The 22,002-nt window shown below is 48.7% G+C and overlaps 1 protein-coding gene across 1 annotated transcript; it reads left to right on the forward strand.

Annotated features, from left to right (window-relative positions):
* The first annotated feature begins 3,279 nt into the window (after positions 1–3,279).
* Positions 3,280–5,180, forward strand: LOC141577375 (uncharacterized). The gene is made up of 3 exons (XM_074361433.1): positions 3,280–3,513; positions 3,952–4,116; positions 4,437–5,180. The coding sequence occupies exons 1-3, from the start codon at positions 3,318–3,320 to the stop codon at positions 4,859–4,861; spliced, it is 786 nt and encodes a 261-aa protein (XP_074217534.1). The 5' UTR covers positions 3,280–3,317; the 3' UTR covers positions 4,862–5,180.
* Positions 5,181–22,002: the final 16,822 nt, after the last annotated feature.

Below are 22,002 nucleotides of genomic sequence, written 5' to 3' on the forward strand. Positions count from 1 at the left end.
TTGGCATAGACACACAAAATTATTTTATGTTGAAAGAAAAAGGAAAAAGTGACCCGATCCAGGGTGATCTCTTAGGATGCTTGTCACCCGCTGTAAATAAATGACGTCCCTCCCCCACCTCTACCTGAATATCCTCCTTCACTGCTTCTCAAACTGGAACCTGCATCAGAATCACTGGGGCAGCTTGTGTGACACAGATCCACGGCCCCACCCCCAGTGCTCTGCCCCAGGAGGTCTGGGCTGAAGCCAAGTGATGGTGATGCTGCAGGTCCTGGGACCACACTCCATGAGCCCCTCACCTCGCTGGTAGAACTGAAAAGACAAAGGCACAGTGTCCTTGAGGGTCCTCAGCTCCCATGGTCCCATGACACTTGGGCAGAAGTGAGCACCACAGGCAGGAGACCTGGGGCAAGGACAGTCCTTTCCTCTCTTCACATTAGCACAGATTAGATGGTCCTTTTTCTACTTAGAAATGCTGGATGCAGAGACTATTTAAACAACAACAACCACCACAATGCCAGATGCTCCCGTATAACTGCCTTTTAGGGTACGTGATCAAAGCACTTTTCTTCCTGGAAGGGTTTCTGATGCTCATGCATGTGGTTGAGTGAAAGCAACACGGCTACCATAGCAACGGTGATGTGACCCCACTGGACACAAAATAAACCAAAACTCTGAAGTCGGGAGATTCCAGAGTGAATGTAATAAAATGATCCCATAATTTCTCGTGAGAAGTGAATAATGCGTGGTAAAAGAAAGAGATGTTGGCCTCATACTACTTACTGTTCTGATAACCTGAAGCCCACAGGGCTTCCCTGTCTTGGCTGTTCTGCACCCGCAAGGGTCCTACAAATGCAGGACCCGCACTTGCAGTTGGCCGTGACAGTAGCAGGATAAGGATGGTAAGATGCTAGTACCAGTTCCAAAGTCTCCGTGGGTTTTCCCCACACCACCAAGCACTTTCTGACACCAGTCTGGTGTCTTACAATCCTGACGCTATCTACCCAGAGGTAGCTTCAGAATCCCCAGGTTAAGGGAGGACCCACTACTGTCCAGAGGTTCCAACTACCCATCTTGGGTTCAACTGATTTGCTCACAGAACTCAGGGAAACATTTTACTTAGCAGATTACAGCTTTATTATGAAAGGATATAAAATAGGAACAGCCAGATGGAAGTGATGTCTAGGCTAAGACACGGGGGAAGGGCACAAACGCCCCTGTTCTCTGCAAGTGGGCCACTCTCCCCAGATCCCCACATGTTCACCAACCTGGGAGCTCTTCTAAACTCACCCTTTCTGGGCTGTAATGGCAGCTTCATGACTGATTAAATTATTAGCCATTGGATTCAGCCTCCAGGTCCTCTCCCCTCCCCGGTGGTAGGGGCATGGGACTGACAGATCCAGTCCTCTAATCACATGGTTGGGTCCCCTGGAAAGCAACCCCTATCCTTTGATTACTTGGGTGTTTCCCAAAAGTCACCTCATTAACATAACAAAAACATATTTATCACTCTTCTCTCTTAGGAAGTTGCAGTGGGTTTCAGAGCTCTGAGCCAGAAGCCAGGACAAAGACCAAATACACATTTCTGATTACAAATCGCTACGTTCCTGGCGAAGAGACAGCACCTTCACTCACTGCACGTGATCTTCCACATAGTACTGCTTTTATCTGTGAACTCTGGGGGTCTAAATTGTGTGCCCATTAAAGGCAAGTGTTTGGGGTATGTGAACTTTGCATATTTTGAGCAAAATTATGAAGAATACTGACTCCCCATGTGAATCTGATTGGGGAACCACATCGGATCATTGGATTTTAAAACTTCAGGAAGCCTGCTTTCACCTGGCCAATCACCAGGATCACAGTTCAAGGATTTACTTCCAAACATGGGATCCAAACAGTCATAATGGTGACCCTGGAATGTGGCAGATCACAACCTTCCACACACTTGAGCGCTTGGAATTAATTCCCACTCTTATGACACACACACTACCTAGGAAGATTGTGACACTCTGTATCAGTATGTGGTCCAGGGTAACTAGCGCAGAAATATTATGCTACCGCGTGCAACCCCAGTGCGTGAGGAAGCCTCAGAACAGGTGGAGCGCTGTAAGCCCCCGCAACCACAGGACATTCTCATTAATGCGACTCAGCTCCTCCCTCTGAGGTCTGGGTACCTTGAGTCTAATAAGAATAGACTGTGATTGGCTTGTGCTGGTTCAGCCACAGGCAGCAGCATCCTGCCCTACAGGTCCCACTGACGTGGCTGGAGGCTGCATTGATGGAAAAGCAGCTGTGCAAAGGGACAGTGCGGTCTCATCCATACCCTCCTTCTGCTCATTCACCTGGGGTATCCCCTCTACAACTACACTGTGCCCGACTCTAGGAAACAAACATGCCCGTGGCATGCTTCAAATAACTCATGGACTGTTGTTCTCAGTGCTGTGCCCTAGGTTATTTCTGTCACTCTCCTAGTATGTTTTCTTTTTTAATTAGATGAACAGCTTTATTGAAGGAGAACAGAGCCCCTCTTCCCCCAAGGTACTGGCAGCATCAGCCTCAGGCTCTGAGCATCAAGGCTCCCTGCAACCTGAGCGTCTCATTATGGTTTTTTGTCCCTTTGGACCAGGTTGAACAATATGTCCACATCCACTCCAAAGAAAGAAGAATGAAAAAAAAGAAAAAGAAAAGAAAAAACCCAGAAAAGTTAAATGCAAAACTTGATACTTTGTGGAGAGCAGAGGTACGCAGCCATGGCCCTCGGGCTAAATGCGTTATGTACCTATTTTATAAAATACATACATTTGCAGCCTAAGTGTGTTCCTTCATCCCGTAGAGTCTATGGAGATATACCTGCCATGACGGCAGACCTGAGTAGGGGCCAAAGAGACTGCACGGACGACAGTCCAAAGGTTTTTAGTGCTAACTACCAACACCTTGTTGAGCCCTGGCACGGAGTGACCCACGCTGACACACACGGAGACACACAGAGCTGCTGAAACAAATAGGTGAAAAGCATGAAAGAAACAACCAAAAACGGCCCTTTTGTGAACTCAGCATTCAGCAGAGAGCCGAAATGCTGTGAAATTAGCAGCTAAAATATCCTGAGGCCCAAGAAAGTCAGCTGGACCCCAAAAACAGGCCTAATCTAATCATTCACTAACCTTCGGTGGGTGTGGCCTCCTACTGGCGCCAACCCAGGATCCAATCAGGGGGCCGTGGGGAAGTCATAAAAGGCCATGTCCCGGGCTCATCTGGCCATTCCCTGGTCTGCTCCTCAGGCCTCCACACGTGCGGCTCAGGCTGGAGGCTTGGAGACAATGGAAGGGGCTAAAAGTGGCAGGAGGCCTGACCAGGAGCAGCAGAGGAGACAAGGCCTCTCCCACAGGAGAGATGGAAGGATTTCCTCCAAGGAAAACCTGGCTTTCAAAGGGAAGGGAGGAAATCGACATCCTTCAGAAAGACTGAGAGAAAAAGGAAGCGTGGAGACCGAAGAGGGCTCTCGGAGCGGAGTAGGTCAGATTCTAGATTCTGTTTTGAGAAACGGTTGGGAGGCTCTGAGAGACACAAGAGACTGGGCTGGACTGGGAAAAGTAGCAGGTGCCAGCTGGGACCCTCACACCACTGAGGGTGGGAGGGAAGCCCAAGGTGAAGGCCAGGTTCCTTGTGGTCTGGGCTGTACCAGCTGTGCCATTCGCGGGGTCTGGACTGGAGGGAGCGTTTCCAGGATCATGCCTGCCAGGCAGCTCAGGAGCTGCCATGGTGACAGGGAAGGCCCGTTGCTGGGCAGCTGCCCAGGGAGGCTGTGAGCAGGTGGAGGAAACCGGTATTTGGAGGGGGGCAATTATGGAGGTAGGGGGAGAGGTGGGACCAGGACCCCCTCTAATCCACTCTCCCCCAGCTTCCAGAGGTCAGGCAGGGAACACTCACTCCTGTCCTCCTCTTCATTCACAGTGGTCACCAGGCAAAAGCGGGGGAGAAGCCCAGATGGCTCCCCTGACAGTTGGCACAAAAGAAAAGGAAACGGAGAAATGAAGGCGAGGGGACGACCATCCCCAGCCCACGAGACAGCTAAGGACAAGCCTGACTCCTCCAGAGCAGGACTTCACCGCACACCAGGTACGTTTCTGGGCTGGGCTTTGGCAGAGCTGGGGATGTGGACCAGGGCCTGAGGGGCCAACCAAGCCCCCAGCGGGCAGAGAAAGACACTGGCCCTGGAAAGATGCCTCTACAGCCATAAGAGGCTGAGAGGAAGGCATCCAGGACTCGGCCCCGATTCCCAGCAGATCCTGGAAGCGGTCACCCGAGTCTTGCGCGGTAGGGAGTGTGTGGTGGGGGTGGTGGAGTCGCGACAGGGAAGGGGCGGTGGTGACCTTGACAAGGAATCCCCCAGGGCGGCGCGCATCACCAGAACCCCTCCCATTCTGTCTCCCGCGCAGGTTCTGCCCACATTCCGCGGCGTCTCCAGGACTGGACGACCCGGTTCCGATCGCCCCTGTGGGCCAGGGGCGGGCGACGCTGCCAGCCGGTCCCCGAGACCCAGCCCTCCTCCCCCAAGCGCCGCCGCTGCCACCTGTCGGCCGAAGCCCGCGCGCCCCTGGCGGCGCTCACGTCCAGGCTCTGCAACCAAGTGGGCGCCCTGGAGGTGGGCCTGGGCGAGCTGCTGGCCCCGGGGGGCGCCTTCCTGCCGGTGCCCCGCCGCCGCACGGAGCCCACGGCCTCGCAGCGCGCCTGGCTCACCTGGCAGCTGGCGCACGCGGGCGCCGCCCTGCACTGGGCGCTGGCGGCGCTCGACTCCCTGCTCGCGGCGCGGCCGGGACCCACCAGCCCGCTGCCCTCTCCGCCTGGCGCGCCATGGCTTTAGAGGGTGGTCACCCGGCAGCTCCCCGCCCTTCCGGGGCGGAGTTCCTCCCACCCACAGCCACGGAACACTGAGCACCCACCTCCGCTTGCAAGGCTCCGCGGCAGCATCGTGCACCCCGAGGAGACGAGCTTCCCCAGGGCCGACAGAAATCTACCTGTCCCGGGACCCACCCACCATACTGCGCTCTTGCCGCATCCCAGCTAAGGGAGATGGGTCCACAGTTCCAGAAGATAGCCTGCCAGGATGAGCATTCAGAGGAAAACACTTGTTTTATTCCAAGGCTTAGATTACCACTTTACTGATGTGATTTGTTTCTCTTCATCCCTCCGTATTTTCCTGTTGTATTTGAAAACTGAAATACCGGGGCGGGGGAGGGGAGCGGGGGGTTGCGGAGAGGGAGAGGGGTGTGGAGGGAGGGTAGGAAAGAGAGGAAGAGAGAGCGAGAGAGAGAGATAGAGAGAGAGAGAGAGAGAGAGAGAGGTTCCTGAGGAAGCTTCCACTGAAAAGAACAATTGTCTTTCTTTGGGTTTTACCAGAGATTAGGTTTTTTCGAGGTTATTCATGGAAACCTATCTTGAACAAATCTTTACATGAAATGTGGGCAATCTCGCTTTTATGACCTAGTTTGTAGGTTTTTGGTGTTGAAATTAATATTACATTTTTACTTATTTGTGGACCAGTATGGCCCACATGTACAACGATAAATTGTTTAATATTGCAACCCTTTGTCCTTGTGATTTTGTGAGTCTGCTTGCAAGTGTTCTATGGGCGTCTTGACCTTTTTATTCATCCTGTATGTTCTTATCCAGTTTCTTCACTGCACCAACTTAAAGAAGTTTTACTTATGCACCTAGATTCCATAGCGATATAAATGCGCACATCAATCAAATGTTCACTAAAGTGAGGATGATTAGCAGTTACTAGAATCAAGTGCTCCTACAGCTGCTACAATTTAGAACAGCATTCTGTTTATAGATAGGTTAGAATTTGTTTGGATTTGTGAGGAAACACTGATATCGTTAAAGAAAAGCCTGGAGAATCTGGCATGCTCCCCTCACCAGCGTCACGGCCCACTAATCCTCTAATTACTGCAAATGGGGCACCTACTCAGAGCTCTCCCCCGCCACACCCGAAGTCTGAGACCCATTGCCAGCCCCCAGCTTTCAGGCTGTCTTCCCTCTCAGCAACCACCAGCTGTCTCTGCAATGCCTTCCATATGTGTGATGCCAGGCAGTAGTAGGATCTAGGGGAAACAGAGGGCTAGGGGATGCCTGTGGGAGGTCTACAGGACTGCAGTTTTAGATATGGTAGTCGGGAGACCCTCTCCCACTGGTAATATCTGAGCTGGAAGGGTGGGAGCGAGCCACTGGCTCTCTAGGGAAAAGGCGTCCAGACCGAGGCACTCAGTGAGCAGGGCCATCCCTTGCTAGGAAAGGGAGAGCAGAGTAGAAGAAGTCATGCCGGAACAAAGAAATCATTAGCTGTGTCAGGCATTACCTTAATCTTAGCACCTAGGTTACACCACCCAGGACCAGTTCAGGACCTGGGACCTGACCAGGCTCCACACTGCCCATATGAGGAATCAGATTCTAAGGAGATTTGGAGTCGCACCGAGCAGACTTCCATTCTTCCACTCAGGATTTTAGGCAAGGATCCTGTCCACTTAGACATGGTCACGCCCTGACAGGTACACTCTCCTCCTGCCACCTGTAAGGGAGAAGCCAAATTCTCAGTCGTTCATGATTATGATCAAAGCTGGAGAGTGACGTAACCAGGAGGGTGTTATCCCAGGCAGCACTGTAGTCCTCTATTAAGCCGATTGAAAATTGGCTGGATGGTGGAAACAGGTGCCTTGTGTCTTCTGGATTTTGATATCCCCTCTGTTTCTCTTTAAACTTGAAGTCGGTCCTGACATTAGGACATGGACTTAGAGGAGATACTGTCCAGATATGTTAAAGGCATGAAGATTTTCTTGCTTTCCAAGCCATGGCTCAAAGGCATGTCCCAGGAAAGAGAAAAGGTATGACTGGAGCAGAGAGCAACCTCAGGGCCATTAGCAAAAACCGGGCCCTCAAAAATTTCCGTGATTCCCCGAGATGGTCGCGAGGGGGCGCTTGGCCACCGCTAAACCGTGAATGGTCTGTTAACAAAGCCTGGGTCTTCTAGCTTCAGGCGTGATTGCTAATGATAGGAATCTTTTTCAACTGGGAATGGTAGAAGGTTGTCCAAAGACTGCAGAGTCTGAGCAGGACCCCTAGATTGCCTTCCCATGGCTTAGAAATAGATGCTTCCTCGGGCAGACTCAGTGTTGTGAGGGTGGAACATCTGAAGACAACCTTACGCTGAGTCAAAGAACCTGGTAATAAACCACTATAAACATGTTTAAAAATACAAATTATATGTGTCCTTTGGATAAAAGTTGCAATTATTCAAAAGTGTTTAATTGGAAGTCCAGTACCCTCAGGCCCTCAGGGTTGAAACTGTTTCTTTCATCCCTCCCTGTCCCCAGTGCTTGACACTCAGAAATGCTAACCCCAAGTGGCATGAAGATCTGTGGGTCTGGTAATAAACAATACAGTTCCTCAGTCAACCAAGAGATCCTGTTCTCCTTAGACTGGAGTGACGCCTGACAGGCCTTTGAGTTCTGTGTCTAACCCCAAAGACTGATCAGACCCTCTCCAGAGTTTGAACTTCTTGCCTTATGAAGATGCTCAGGGACAAATTCTGCTGTTTATTTCTTTCCTCCTCAAGGATTTTCTTCTCCAGTCTTGAAAACATTGAAAATTTAGTAACCTGAATCAGTTAACATCGTCTAACAGATTTCATATTTTCTTTTTCACTTATTGTCCTAACAGCTGTGTGAGTCTGGAAAATAATATTGAGTCAGTAATTTTGTTTCCCACATTTGCCAAAATCATCACTTTGGTTTTGTTCAAGACTATAGAAAAGAGTTCAGAATCAGCAATTAGAGGACTCTCTTCTTGCTGATATGCTTGTAATTAACTTCATCATGGGAGACTGTCCCCATAATTGCTTCATGTAGCTCCTCTGAATCTATTTAGTAAACATTTATTAAGTGGTTACTGTATGTCAGACACCATGTTATTAACCGGGGATATGCAACCTGACCTTAAGGAGGTTTACAGTGTAGCAGGGCAAGAGGTAAAAACAGGTGCAGTAGAGTATAGTAGAGGTGTGAAGTGTTTGTAAGGTATGGTGTCCGGGGGTGGGGGGCAGAGAAGGGAGTGATCAATTCTACTGGAGATAATGAGTTTCTGCAAGTTCTTCATAGAAAACGTGTTGCTTCAGCTTTGCTTGGGGGAGGCACTGGGGAGAGAGCCGACTTGAAAACCAGTATCCTCAGTCCAACTGTGAAGCCTGCAGTTTTCTAACGGTGTTAACACTGAGCAAGGGAACCTCTGAGCCTGCTTCCAAGTTCTGTAACATTAGGATCATAGTAACAATCTCTTAGTGTAGTGATGAAGGTTACCTTAGTAACATATATATGAACATTGTTGTTAAAAAGCAGACAATTCGTGGCAGAGGAGGTGAGTGGGGAAAGGATATTCAGATCCAAACTGCCAGTGCTTGAAGAGACTCCTTTAAGTCAATCTGGTGTCTGAAAACTGGCTGCGCTGGGAGCTGTCCGTGGTGCTGATTTCATCTGGGCTTCACACTCATCTCGGGAAGGCCTGCTTCATGCCCTGCCTGGGTCATTCTCCTGGATTTTGAACTGTTGTCTCCATCTCAGCCAGAAGCCCGAACTGCAGCAACTGTACTGCCCCTACCTCCTCCCTGCCCATCCCCTGCCTGCCAGTTCAGCCCTTCTGTGAGCCTTGTGGAAGAAGTGCTGACACAGAACCATCATAATGGGATAGGGGTTCTCAGCATCCATACCAGCTGCCTGAGAGGAGTGCCAGGGTCCAACTCTAAACCTCTGCAAAGGAAACTCACCACACACACCCCAAAAAAAGACTAAGAAGTATTTAGCTCCTGCTGGAGCAATTAGGGGCAATTTTGTCCCCCCAGGGCACACTTGGCAATGTCTAGAGATATTTTTGGTTGTCACAATTCCCAACTCAAGGGTGAAGGAATTCATCACTGGCTACTAGAAGATAGAGGCCAGGGATGCTGCTAAACATTCTACAATGCATAAGACAGCCCCCTACAACCAAGAATCATCTGGCCAGTCTGGCCCAAACAGTAGTACTGAGGTCGAGAAGCCCTGCTCTAGGGGTTGAGGCAATTTGGTGTGGTGACTAGAATTTTACTGGATATTGAGATCTAGGTCCATATTTATTTACCAACTATGACCTTATATAAATCACTCAACTGCTCTGAGCCTCATTTCCTGTTATATGAATGTTTAGGTTCCTGGACTGGAAGGTCTCAAAGCACCTGCCAGTTCAAACTCTACATGTCTTCAAAAATACTTCCTGAGTACACTGCTAGGAACCAACATTCTGTGATACCATGAATACAAAATATAAGGGACTGTATAAAATATCCAAAGGAAAGGAGCAGAATGGGGGGAGGTGAGAGCTGGTAAAAGTTTACTACCCAAATATACACAGAAATTATGCAAGTATAAGTGTTTGGATAAAATACAGGCTGTCAATCTTCAACTGGTGACAAAAAAAAAAAAAAAAAAAAAAAACTTCACTAGCAACTAAAGAGAAACAAAATAAAATAACTATGCCACTTTTGCTAATCTTTTGGAAAAAACCAACTCAAAGTTCTTGGGACTGTGAGATAATACATGCACTTAGATATTCCTCTGTTTCCCTCTGAACAAACTCTCAGCCTGGTACTGTGAAATAGTAGCTACAAAATCGGTTAAGCTGCACAATCAAATCATCCCATCATAAAGAGTATAAAGTTTCTTTTTGTATCTATATAAAAATTCGTGCCAGCCTTTGGGCAGGAACTGAAACATCAGCTCTCCCGGCCCTCAGACTCAGACTGGAACCACGTTATTGGCTCCCTTGGGTCTCCAACTTGCTGACTCACTTGCAGACCTTGGGACTTGTCAGCCTCCAAAATAAAACGGGCCAGTTCCGTATAGTAAACATCTTTCTGTATATATAAAAAATTAATGGGAACTTGACATTCTAAAGTAAAGAACAAGGTGCTGGGTTACCCCACTCCTTATTCACCAAACAGTAAGACACTGTTTAAAGAATCAGTTTTCAGAATTAGGAATAAACCCCCTTATCACACCTTCCTCTAGTCTGTTAATTATCTTCAATACCACCTTCAGTGTTGATAGGAGTTGCAAAGGATGTAGAGATTCCAGAAGGAAAGGCGAGACATCCTGGTCTGTGAGTCCACTCTTCAGGAGGGGAAGATGTGATGCTGTCTCTCCTTCCACGTAGGGATCCCTGTGTGAGGCAGTCACGTGGATCTTCCCCGTGTGTCCCTGTACAAGAGGCTCTTTTATAAGAAAGACCAGAAACAGGTTGTTTCCAGAAATGGAGCTTTCAAGTTGAAGCAATTTGGAGATGAAGACCTCTACCACACTGATTTCAGTGATTTGACAAGGATGGGCGATCCTAGCTGTGCCAAGAGGGAGAGAACACACACCACGGTAACACTGTTAATTACCTCTCTTAAAACCATACTTCCATGAGCCTCCATGGCATCACCACTGAGGAGTGTGAGAAAACAGACTTCTTCACTCTGCCTGTAGGTCAAGGAGAGAGAAGCAGCTGCCCCCTCACCCCAAAAGTCCTACCAGGGGAATGAGTCTAGTAAGTGTCCTTCTGCTGTGCACAGAGTGAAGGTGCAGGAGTTGCACATATTTGGGCCTGAGTGACAACAGAGGTGCTGTGGCTCACCGAGCAGTCCTTTATCTGGTACCTAGGACACTGCACGATCTGGGGAGTGCCAGCTGGGCTAAGGTAGAGATGTGGCTTCCCAGTGAGCTGTAAAAACCTGCCAGGGCTTGGGGCTTCACTCCCTCGCCAGGCTGTGAATTCATGTAGACAGGGACCCATGAATGACTTGGTCACCGTTGAGTCCTAATCACTCAGCTCTGTGCTTGGCACATACATACATTCCGTAGATGCTTTTAAAATATATGAACATATCATGTGACCTCTAAAGGAGTGTTTTCGACATGAAAGACACTTTTACTCATAAAACTGACCGTACTTTCAGCTCAAATCATGATCATATTTTGTCTTTATTTTCATAGGGGATATTCTTGTACCTCAGAGGTTGCTCACACATTCCCCAAGTTACACTGAAGGTAGCAGGGCTCTACAGAAGATAAGAGCAGTGATTATCCTTCCAATCATTGGCCTTGCTCAGCTGGTTTGGGGTGGATGCCCCAGAGAGGTGGTTTGGTGGGAGGGGAAATTCTATGGCCTGGGAGTCAGGAAACCTGTTTTCCAGGTGGCACCAGGGGTTGTGTGCACTGAGGCAGGCCCAGCCCTGGGACACAGATCTGTGGCACACCCCATCTTTCCCTCCCCAGAAGGCCCATCCCTTACCAGGAGCTCACACACAAAACATCCCTGTACCAGAGCGACGTGCAGCCCCTCTCCATGTACCTGTGAGAGAATTACTCAGTGAAGAAGCTGCCATGCTGGGCATTCTCAGTGCCCAGTGTCTTTTCTAAGTCAAGTGTTACAGATTTGTCAGCAGCAAGACTCTGGCTGAGGCAAGTCACTTCCTGGTTTCTCTCCCCGTGAAAGAAGAGCTGATTCAACTTCACAGTCCAGATGGGGAGGGCCAGCTGGAGCACCAGGTAGGACGGAGAGGCTTCTGGGTTAAGTCATTTCATAGAGAAAGAGCCAGGGGCATTTGGAAGCCTTCTGCCGGTAAATCAGGGCTGGGTTCCAGCTCAGCTCCGCCTCTAGTGCTCCTGGGTCCTTGACAAGCCTGCTTCCTAGATCCCTGGCCGGCACTCCTCTCTCCCTCTGCTGTGCCTCTGCCTTGGGCTCACCTGCAGAGCCACACCTAGAGGGTCACACTTGCGGAAATAAACTGCCTCCTAAGAGAGAACCCAGCTTGATCAGGGGCTCCTAACAAATCCAAGAAGCTCAAAGAAGGGTCACAGTGCAAGTGGTGGGAATTCACCCTGAGCTTCCTTTCACAGATGGTGGCAGGTGTTCTTCATGGACCCTGAGTGGGAAAGGAATGGAGAGTGGCCCCCTCAGCCTTCTGAAAGTTGGGAGCCAGAGTACTGCCTCCACTGTGGTGTCTTTTTGAAGATTCAAATCTCATGCTAGTGTCTGAAACATAGGAAGCTTAGGAGAGTGTTATCTATAAATCAGAACATAGATGAAGTACTGAGGCCGTGTGTGTTTCAACCTTTCCATTCAATTCACACTTTTTGGGCTGCCTATAAAATGAGTACGAATACCCAGACTCAGAACACATTCACAGAGCTGTTTCAGCTTAAGAATAATGAATTTCCCATGAACTGTCTTGGGGTGAAACTAGGCAAACTCCATTTCTAGGCATAATCTTCTTAGATGCAAAATACATTTGTAATGAGTTTCTGTACGCCTGTCTCAGAAAGCAAAGAAAATATTAAAGCTTGTTTGCAAAACTTGCACAAGAAAGGACCTAGTGATTCCAGAGAAATTCCAGAGAACTCATGGTTAGCTAGAATTTCCTATCAGATTATCTAGCATCAGGCTTCTTTTCAAACAATTTTTCTTAAAAAATGGGTCACAGGTGTCTATTCTGCCTTAGATAACATCGGCTTGGATATCCAAACTCCTTTGTTAAATTCTGCACAAGTTTCCCCTGGGCATTGTAAGATGGCACTTCCCCTTGTGTAACTTGGAAGCCTGACACAACTGAAGGGCTTTTGGCTCCAGCGGGCATCTCTACCTGGCTCTGCTGAACCGCCCTAAGCCCCAGTTGCCTATGAGAGGTCACCTACTGCACTCAGGGAAATCTGTGCCTGGGCCAAGCTGCAGATCTTTCTAGTGGGTCTTCTGAAGGGGGATGGTGGTGGAGGAGGACAGGGTTGAAATACTTGTTACCTTGCTTTGTCTTTACTCCTGTGTCTGATCAAAATGGGTAACAGCTCCACCCAGTGGCCAATCCGCATTAAAACAGCATCACTTCTCTCTGGAGATGCAGCCACTAGCCACTCTTGACTATAATTACTTGAAATGTGGCTAGGCAAAGCAAATTCAGGCAGAGAGTGAGGCCCACGGAGTGATGCGGCATTCTCTTCTGCACACTAAGCACCTTGATGCTCTGGGAAGAGCTGACCCATCGTCAGCGAGCCAGGGCTGCAAACCCAGCTCTGCCCTTGCTTCCTAAGTGTCCTTGGAGAAAGCATTACCTTTGCTGGTATTAATTTTCTCTTCTATCAAGTAGAGAGAATTTAACAAGGGGATCTCAAGGCCCTATTAGGGCAAAATGTCCCATAATCTCTGTCGTTTCTTCTGTCTGCTCCTGACCAAGTGAACAGGGAACTTGTAAGGAAGTGCCTGGTTTCCTGCTCATTACAGGTTCCCAGCATTTCCTAGAGTCTTAGGAGTCATGAAGAGACAACAGATACACACACTCAGCATCTCAGCACAACACCCTCTTCACAGGATGCTGTCACAACAGCCCTGCAGGGAAGACTAGACAGAGGGTGATGGTCCCATTTTACAGGCGAGAAAACAGCTTCAGAATGACTATTTGACTCATCCAGAGTCAGAGATGGATGCACAGGAAGCTGTGCTGGAAAAGACATCAAAGATTAAAGGAAGATGGTCCCCACTGTAATTTTACTGATAGGGAAACTGAGGCCCAAGATCATGTGACCCAGTAGCAGCTTTGTTAGTGACAACATGGAATCCTCAGTTTCCAAGACTCCTAGTCCAATGTTCTTCCTTTTAAACTGTACCTCATGTTCCTCGTCTGTAAACTAAGGAAAATGCCCAACTCAAGATGGTGGTGAGCACTTAGCACTCAGAGGTAAGCTCTCAATAAATACAGTGAGTGGGAATGTTGCCTGAGCTCAACTTTTATCTCCAGTTAAGTTCATCTATCCCTGAAGTCTTTGGCTAGAACTACCCACAAACAGACTTTCCAGAAAATATTCACCCTTTTGTCATCTGCAGGGTGGGCTGAGAGTGAGTTGGCGATGAAGACCAGTGAGGGGCAAAAGAGTTGAAGACATACTGCCTGGAGGGAGGGGAGGTGGCTGTGATTTGGGGAATGATTCTCTTGCACGTGTAAAGGAATAAAGAGCCTGACAGTCCTCCTTTGCAGAGATGAACACGATGGAAAGAGACATCCATGCCCAGCTGGCAGTTCACAAAAAGTTATTGTCACTGCATGTCTGACCTTTCCAGAAGTCCCCCGAGAGCCTGGCAGCTGGGTCCTTGCAGCAGTGAGTGCCAGTCATCAGAGTACAAAACAAGCTCTGTGTGTCTTCCCACCTCTCTCCACGTGGTGCTTTCTCACATTGCACAGCACTCTACAGTTTATCAAAGTCAGATTTCGACTTTATCTTAGCTCAGCTCACAGAATCCCTGTGCAGGGGGCAGAGAATATCCATCTTCAATAAATCAATAGCCAAGACATGGAAACAATCTAAATATCCATTGATAGGTGACTGGATAAAGAAGTTGTGGTATTGTCTTTATTCCTGTCAGGGCCCAGAGGAGGAAAAATGACTTTTTTCCAGGGCAATGGCACAGTCTGGAGTCAGGCCTTCTGAGTCTTAGCCCAGGAGGGCTATCCCTTACTGTTCCTCCCTCTGAAGGAAAAAGACATATCTATCTTTGCTCCTTCAAATTCCCTAGAGCTCTGATTATAGTTTTCTGGAAACCGATGTCTCTGGGACTAGAGAGACAGGTTAGGTGACCCCTTTGCCTGGTCTTTGTGCTCAATCCATTTCTACAGAAGCAACTCTAGGCTGCTTTCTGGAAAGTGACAACACATCTCCCTCTCCGCAGACCAGGCAGGGGCCTGCAGATGGGGACTGTCCATAGAGGCGGGGTCTCAGGGCAGGAAGGATGAGAGGAGGCTTTCAAGAGCTGGTCTGAGAGTAGGAACAGACAAGCTGGCCTCGGGTCTAGAAAGGCACATCTTAGTCAACCCTGGCTCTGGCTGGGAGCAGTCCCAGCCCTGGGATTTGCCAAGTAAGAGGCTAGGGATATAGTTTGCCCATCCATCCTGCAGCATTCATGCACCAGATTTACCTCCTGACCCACATTCTCAACTCACACATTAGCTCACACTCACCACTCACTCTGACTCACAAGTACAGAACCATAAATCTACCCAATGCACATGAACAGTTACACACAGACTCTAACATACAAACACACTCACCATACACATATCCACAACTTCATTCACACGCAAGTGGCCCCTCATCCCCAGTGCTTTGCTGACTTCTCCCTGCCAATCACTTGTGATTACTCAGAAGGGGACATCCAGGCACATTTGAAAAAACTGCCTGGACCTCTGGGTACTCACAGCAAATAATCTCCCTGATCTGTAAACCTCCAGGTGGTTCTTTGTTTTGTGATACCAAACAGCACAAAGTGTCTGTTGAGTAAACAAATATTGTACCAACTGCTTATCATCTGACTCTTCCATTTGCCTCTGAGTCACTGTTGTGACATGACATCACGGGCCAATTTCAACTTGACGGAAACCCTTCAGGGCCTCTCAGTCTTCCTGCAGGAGGTAGGTGTGCAGGGCCTGGGAGCCCTCGGCAGCTGGAGTGGACAACTTCATAGCAGGTGCCCAGGGGAGCCTGTCAAGACAAGTCCACAGTCCCCGTGAAGTTGGGCAGGGTGCCCGTGCCTAAGATGTCTTAGAGGTGTTGCCTCCTCAGCCCTGGCTTCAAGAATGAACAGATCTACCTAGAACTTCCCTTTCCAGTGAGGCCAAGACAAACTGTTCTTTTCTCTCTCATCTGTTTGTAGTCCTGTTGTTTGCTCTAGTTTGGTTAAAGGCCATTCTAGACAAGCAGGAAAGTTGGCAATGTTGATGTTCCCTATGATGGGCTGAATAATGGCCCTAAAATATATCCAGGTCCTAATTCCCAGGCCCTGCAAATGTTACCTTAGAGGGCAAAGGAGACTTTTGCTCATGTGACGAAATTAAGGGTCTTGAGATGGGGAGGTTATCCTGGATTATCTGGATAGGCTCTAAACGTAATCACGAATGTCCTTAAAAGAGGGAGGCAGAAGGGCTCGACACAGAGGAGACAAGGCAATGTGAGATTTGAAAAGAGATTTGAAAATGCTACACTGACAGCTCTGGAGATAGAGGAAGGTGACTGCAAGCAGAGGAATGCAAAGAATACAGCTCTAGAACCTGGAGTGTCAGGGAGGGGACTCCCCCACGGAGCCTAGGGAAGCAGTGACATCTTGATTTCATCTCAGTGAACTTGATCTCAGACTTCTGACCTCCAGAACTGTAAGACAATAAATCTGTGTTGTTCGAAGCCACTCACTGCGTGGTGATTAGTTACAGCAGTCCTAGGAAGTGAACATGCCCCTCGGGGCGGGATGGCAGGCCCACGCCCTCCTTCATCCCAGCAGGCTTCAGAGCCACAGAGGAGATGAGTGGGGAGCCCAGAGGCCCTTAAGTGCACCCTGCATTCCTGGGGGCTTTCTACAGGACCATGGGGGCACAGAGGCCTGGGGGATGCGGCATGGGAAGTTCCCCAGCGAGAAGAAAGCACACCAGGGCAGTCCTGGCTCCATGAGAACTAGGAAACAGGTAACTGGGACCCTCAGGATCCGCCTTTGGGTGCTCACTGGCCCAGGGTGAGTAGGGTCATGTTCAGGAGAAAAGAAAAGCTCAGGGTCCTGGTGGTGGCAGAGCCAGTGCAGAGCAACGTCTCAGTCAGGGAGGAACTGGAGCTCTGACCATCATTCTTAGGAAGAACAGAGCCCAGAACCACAGCTCCCAGTCTCTGGAATGGAGAGTCCCCAGGGTTGAAGGTAAGGCACGGCTGCTCACATGCGACTCCTCCTAGAACATTCCCTGCGGCCACCCTGAGTGTCCTCACTGGGATGTGCCCCTGCAGGGCCTGGGGGGGCCCTGCCCCCAAATGCTGTTACAGCTGCTGGTTGATGACTCCCGTGTGTGCTCAGTGCTAACGTCACTATCGCACGGGCTCTTCCGAGTAACTGTGTTGCTTCCCCGCCCCCCCACCACTGTGAATTTTCCCCCCACTTGTTTTCGTTTTTTCACCTTTTATTAACTGTCTCTCTGTGAGCTGCCTTCAGAGCCTTTGTGAGCAGGCAGGACACATTAGTAAATAAATAAAGTCAATTAACAAACAAATGAACATTCAAGAAAAAGAAAACGTTAAGGACGCTCTCTACCCTTGGCCTCGTCTCACCTCCCTTAAATGAACCCAGGGAGTGAAGAAAAAATTACCTGGATTATAAGTATTCCCGTTCTTTATTAATGCTTAACAGATCACCCCCGAACTTAGTAGTTTAAAACAACCATTTTATTTTGTTCAAGATCTTGTGGGACAGGAATTCAGGAAGGGCTTGGCTAGACAGTTCGTGCTTAGAGTCTCCCACGCAGTTTCACGGAGATGTCCACCGAGGCTGCAGGCATCTGAAAGTTCACCCCAACTGGACCTCAAAGCTGGCCTCATTCACCTGACGCTGGCTGATGGCTGGGAGACGAAGCAGGCTGTCAGCTGGAGCACTGACCCACAGCCCCTCCATGTGGCTTGGGCTTCCTCATAAACGGTGGCCTCGGAGAACTCCAATTTTTTTTAATGCTTGGCAGCTCAGAGCCTCCAAAGTAAGAGACCCAGTACACAGAATGGAAACTTTGTTGCTTTTTAAAATATATATATAAATACATATAACAATTTTATTGAGATATAACTCACATACCATAAAATCCACTCCTTTAAAGTGTACAATTTTCGAATAGTCACTGAGTTGTGCAAACATTACCACTAATTTCGGAATATTTTCATCACTCATTACCAGTCTCTCCCTATTCCTCCCTCCCTCCAGTCCCTGGCCACCAATGGTCTGTTTTCTGCTTTGTAGATTTGCCTATGCTGGATGTTTCATATAAATGCAGTGATACACTATGTGGCCTTTTGTGACTAGCTTATTTCATTTAACACAATGTTTCTGTGGTTTATCCACATCGTACCATGTATCAAAACTTCGTTCCTTTGTATCGCCAGATAATACCCCATCATATGAATGGTGCCTGATTTTTTTTAATCGTGGTAAAATACACATAAGGTAAAATTTACCATCTTAACAGTTTTTAAGTATAACAGTTCAGTAGTGTTTGGCACATTGGCATGGTGTGCAACCCGCCTCCAGAACTCTTCTCATCCTGCAGAACTGCATTTGATGACCCAGCCTCAGAAGCCATGTAGCAACACTTCCGCTATAGTCTACTGGTTGTAAGTGAGTCATGAAGGTTGGCCCAGAGAGAACAGAGACTCCACTCCGGATGGGAAGAATGTCGAAGAATTTGCAGTTTTAAAACCACCATGCAAGGAAAGCAGGAGATCTCAAGGCCCTGTTTGGGGGTATCCCAGGAGCATCTCAGCTACATTTGGGTAAGATGTATATACCTCTGTCTCCCACTGGAGTCCGAGCTCTTGTCTCATATCCTACACATGCTAGGCTGGGGTTGTAACAGCTGCTCACAGCCTCCCAGAGTGGGACACAGCACTGGGCCAGGTGCAAGTAGAGAGGCCGGAGCCTGCCAGACTCACTGTAAACCCTGGCAAGTCCCACCCTCTATCCGGGTGGCCATGTCTGACCTTCTGGCCCCTGGATTTCTACAAGGATCCAGGTTGACAGCAAGAGCCTCTGCGCACAGTGGGAAAGCGATTACAGGGGAGATCGTGATGCGGATCCAGCTCGAAGTTGACAGGAGAGAAATCAGGCTGATCTAAATGCCCTCAGTGATCAGTGAAAAGCAGTCACAGCACAGAATGTGAACAAGGGAGAGGGCTGAACGGTAAGGCGCCCTCCAGGGCACCTGCCTGTCCTCTGTTTTCCTAAGACCTCACAACTCAAGGCCAGGGCTTCTGAAAGAAGTTCTCGCTTTTTTTTTTTTTTTTTTCCAAAGCCACTCTAAACAGGTGGTATATTTATTTGTATGATTGGTGGTCTCTCTCCCCCTGGTCTGTGAGTTTGGGAGGCAGGGCCACAGTTGGGTTTGCTATCATTGTCCCGGGCTGTGAGGCTTCACTACATCTCAGCTGCTCCTTCCCTGTGCTGGGGCCCGGCCCTCTGGGGCCCTCCCCTGGTGGCCCTGCCCAAAGCTGGCCCAGAGCCCCCTTGCTCCAGGCGCCTCAGTTCTCGCTCCCTCTCCTATAAGCGGAGATATTCGATGGGTTGGGAGAGGGCAATCCTTCCTCTTCTCATGCTTCTCCATAAATTATTTTCTCATTTCTCCCACAAACTGCCACAAACCTGCCCCAACTTTCACAAGAAACAAAACCACCCCATCTCAGAGGCTGCCTCTCTTTCTGCCACTTCCTTCCTCTGAAGCAATGAAGCCCAGAGCGCATGCCTGCTGGGGTTCATTCACTCATTCAACAAATGTTTATGGATCAACTGTGCTGTGACATGAGCTATTTCAGGAGCTGGGAGTGCCCTCCTGGACAAAAATACAGAAACCCCTGTTCTCCTTGAGCTCCCATTTGAGTGCAAAGAAAGGAAAAATGAATAAGCTAATTCAACAGTAGGCCACAAGGTGACACATATCCTGGAAAAACAATAAAGCAGAGTAAGCAGGGTGAGAGATACAAGAAGAATTGCAGTTTTAAATAGGGTGGTCCGGGCAGGTCTTACCAAGACGGCGAAATTCGGGAAAGAAAAGGGAACATGCAAGGAGAAAAACCTACATTAAAAACACTTTAGTGGCTCTTTGTCCCAGAACAAGTTTCTGACTTTAAATGTGGCCTTCAGGTTGCCTGTGGCCTGGCTCCTGCTTTCCCCAGACTCACCAACACAAAGTTCACACCATACCACACACATACACACACACACACACTCTGTCTCCACACTCTGGCCAACCTCCAATGTGCATACTCTGCCTGCGCCACACACAGCAGATGCAGAAGGCTGTGTTATGTATTACGTATTATACGTAACGCTACTCATAGCATAACTGTAACATAATAGATGTTTGTGGGAGGAGGTTAGCTGAATGGAGCAACATGGCAAATGTGCAAAAGTCCGAGCCATAAAGTGTTCAACTCCAACCTCAAGCTCACTTATAACCACAGATTGGCAAGTGAAGGGGCAGTTAGAAGTCCTCCATTCCACCCCTCACTGAGGCTCAGAGAGGGATGGTGTTGTCCATGGGGTCACACAGCGTTATCTGAACATCCAGGCCAGACAGTCTGCAGAAATAACATTTTGGTGCATGTAAGCTTTTCATGAGACCTCAAGTTCCTCTGCTGAGCTTCAAAAGGAGAAATGACTGGTTGGATTTCCTTTCCACCAACTGACCATGCCTGAGCTGGGCTCTCTGTTTAAAGGGCCCCTGGCTGATCTCTGTGACACTCGAGGCAGCACCATCTTTTCCGACTGCAGATTCTGTCCTGTCCCCTGTCTCTAGGTGTGTGCTAGAAAGACAGGGCAGACTCCGTTGTTCCTTAGGAGGAGGGGAATCTACAGGCTGTCAAAGGACAGAATCTGGAAAGAATCTCTTGCCATGGGCCAAGGCTTGGCCGGCTGTGGTGTTATCTTGTGAGCTGGGATTCTGTGGCTGGCATCCGGTTCTCTGCCTGGGGGCCGGAGGAGGGGAGTCTCTGGTGGCTCAGAAAGAAAAGGGGCACTTTAGAACTTCAAAGCTGTTATAATATAATATACTCAAGGAAGTGAGAACAAAGTATGAAGGTCATCAGATTGTAACAAAGCCAACAAAAACAATCAAATGAATAAAGCTGTGTTGAAAATCCTTTGCTGGGTGATGGGGGAGTGGAGGAGTGTATGGGAGCCTGCTTGTGTGAAGGTCAAGTCTTTTTACTTCTACTGCCCAAAGAGGTGAAAAATGACATCCAAATACCAAGCTCTTGGGGCCCAGATGCGTCAATAATACGTCTTCTCTGCATTGCTTCCTTCATGGGCCCTAGCACATCCCTGACAGCAGCGGACCTCCCTCTCAGACCTCCTTGCAGTGTCAGCCCATACTCTTTCCCTGCCCCAATCCCTGACTTCCCTCTACCCCCACTATCTCTCAGCTTGAGGCCCTTAGAAGCCGTGTAATCCCGAGCAAGTGGCTTGACCTTTGCAGTGGCTTCCTCTCATAGTGTTGCTGAATCCAAGTCCCTATGCCTGACCCACAGTGAGGCTGAATAACCTGAAACATCGGAGTTTAGAGCAGAGAAAGGTTTATTGCAGGGCCAAGCAAGGAGAATAGGGCAGCTCACACTCAAAAGACCTGAATTCCTCAGTGGGTTTCAGGAAAGCATTTTTTTTTTTTAAATTGGGGAGGGGGGTAATTAGGTTGATTTATTTATCTTTAATGGCAGTACTGGGGACTGAGCCCAGAACCTCCTAGATGCTAAGCATATGCTCTACCACTGAGCTATACCCACCCCATACAGGGAAGCATTTTTAAAGGCAAAGTGAGGGAGGGGAGTAGCAGGGTGTGTGATCAGCTCGTGCACAATTCTCTGATTGGTTGATGGTGAGGTAACAGGGTGGTGTCCCTAGGGGTTAACATTATCAATCCTCAGTGTCCAGTAGGTCTAGGGGCTACTGCTCATGGTCATCAAGTAGTTAACCTCTTCCATTTGATGGGGGTTTTAGCATCTGTGAAAAAACTCAGGAAATGTGCATCGAATACTGTTATCTAACTACTTCAGGGAGAAACTAAAGATTCTGTGATCACCATATGGCTGATTTACTGTTTAAATTCTTACCAGTTTTCCTGCCCCAATTGCTATTTTTATCACTACAAGTTCACATCCTTTCAGTCACTAATTCTTGAGCCAGGCTTTCGTGACTCAGGGGAGGCCTGGAAGACTACACCTTTTCTACGAAGAAGAGATAGGCTGAGGAAACGGAAGGAGGGGTCTCTCCCAGGAAGGCCCTGTAGGGTACTGCTCAGTTACAATAGAACAGAAATATTTGCTGCTTTTGATGACAGTGGCTACCATTTTTTGAGCACACTCCCACTGCCAAGTCTATGCTGGGACTTTA

This window comes from Camelus bactrianus, chromosome 4 (genome assembly GCF_048773025.1).
Source record: "Camelus bactrianus isolate YW-2024 breed Bactrian camel chromosome 4, ASM4877302v1, whole genome shotgun sequence".
Taxonomy (NCBI): domain Eukaryota; kingdom Metazoa; phylum Chordata; class Mammalia; order Artiodactyla; family Camelidae; genus Camelus; species Camelus bactrianus.

Bases quoted from the DNA above. Each gene is read 5' to 3' on its own strand.
- LOC141577375 (XM_074361433.1), top strand. From the start codon at position 3,318: ATGGAAGGGGCTAAAAGTGGCAGGAGGCCTGACCAGGAGCAGCAGAGG. The intron at 3,514-3,951 runs GTCAGATTCTAG...CTTCATTCACAG, and splicing joins GGGCTCTCGGAGCGGAGTAG to TGGTCACCAGGCAAAAGCGG. The intron at 4,117-4,436 runs GTACGTTTCTGG...TCTCCCGCGCAG, and splicing joins AGGACTTCACCGCACACCAG to GTTCTGCCCACATTCCGCGG.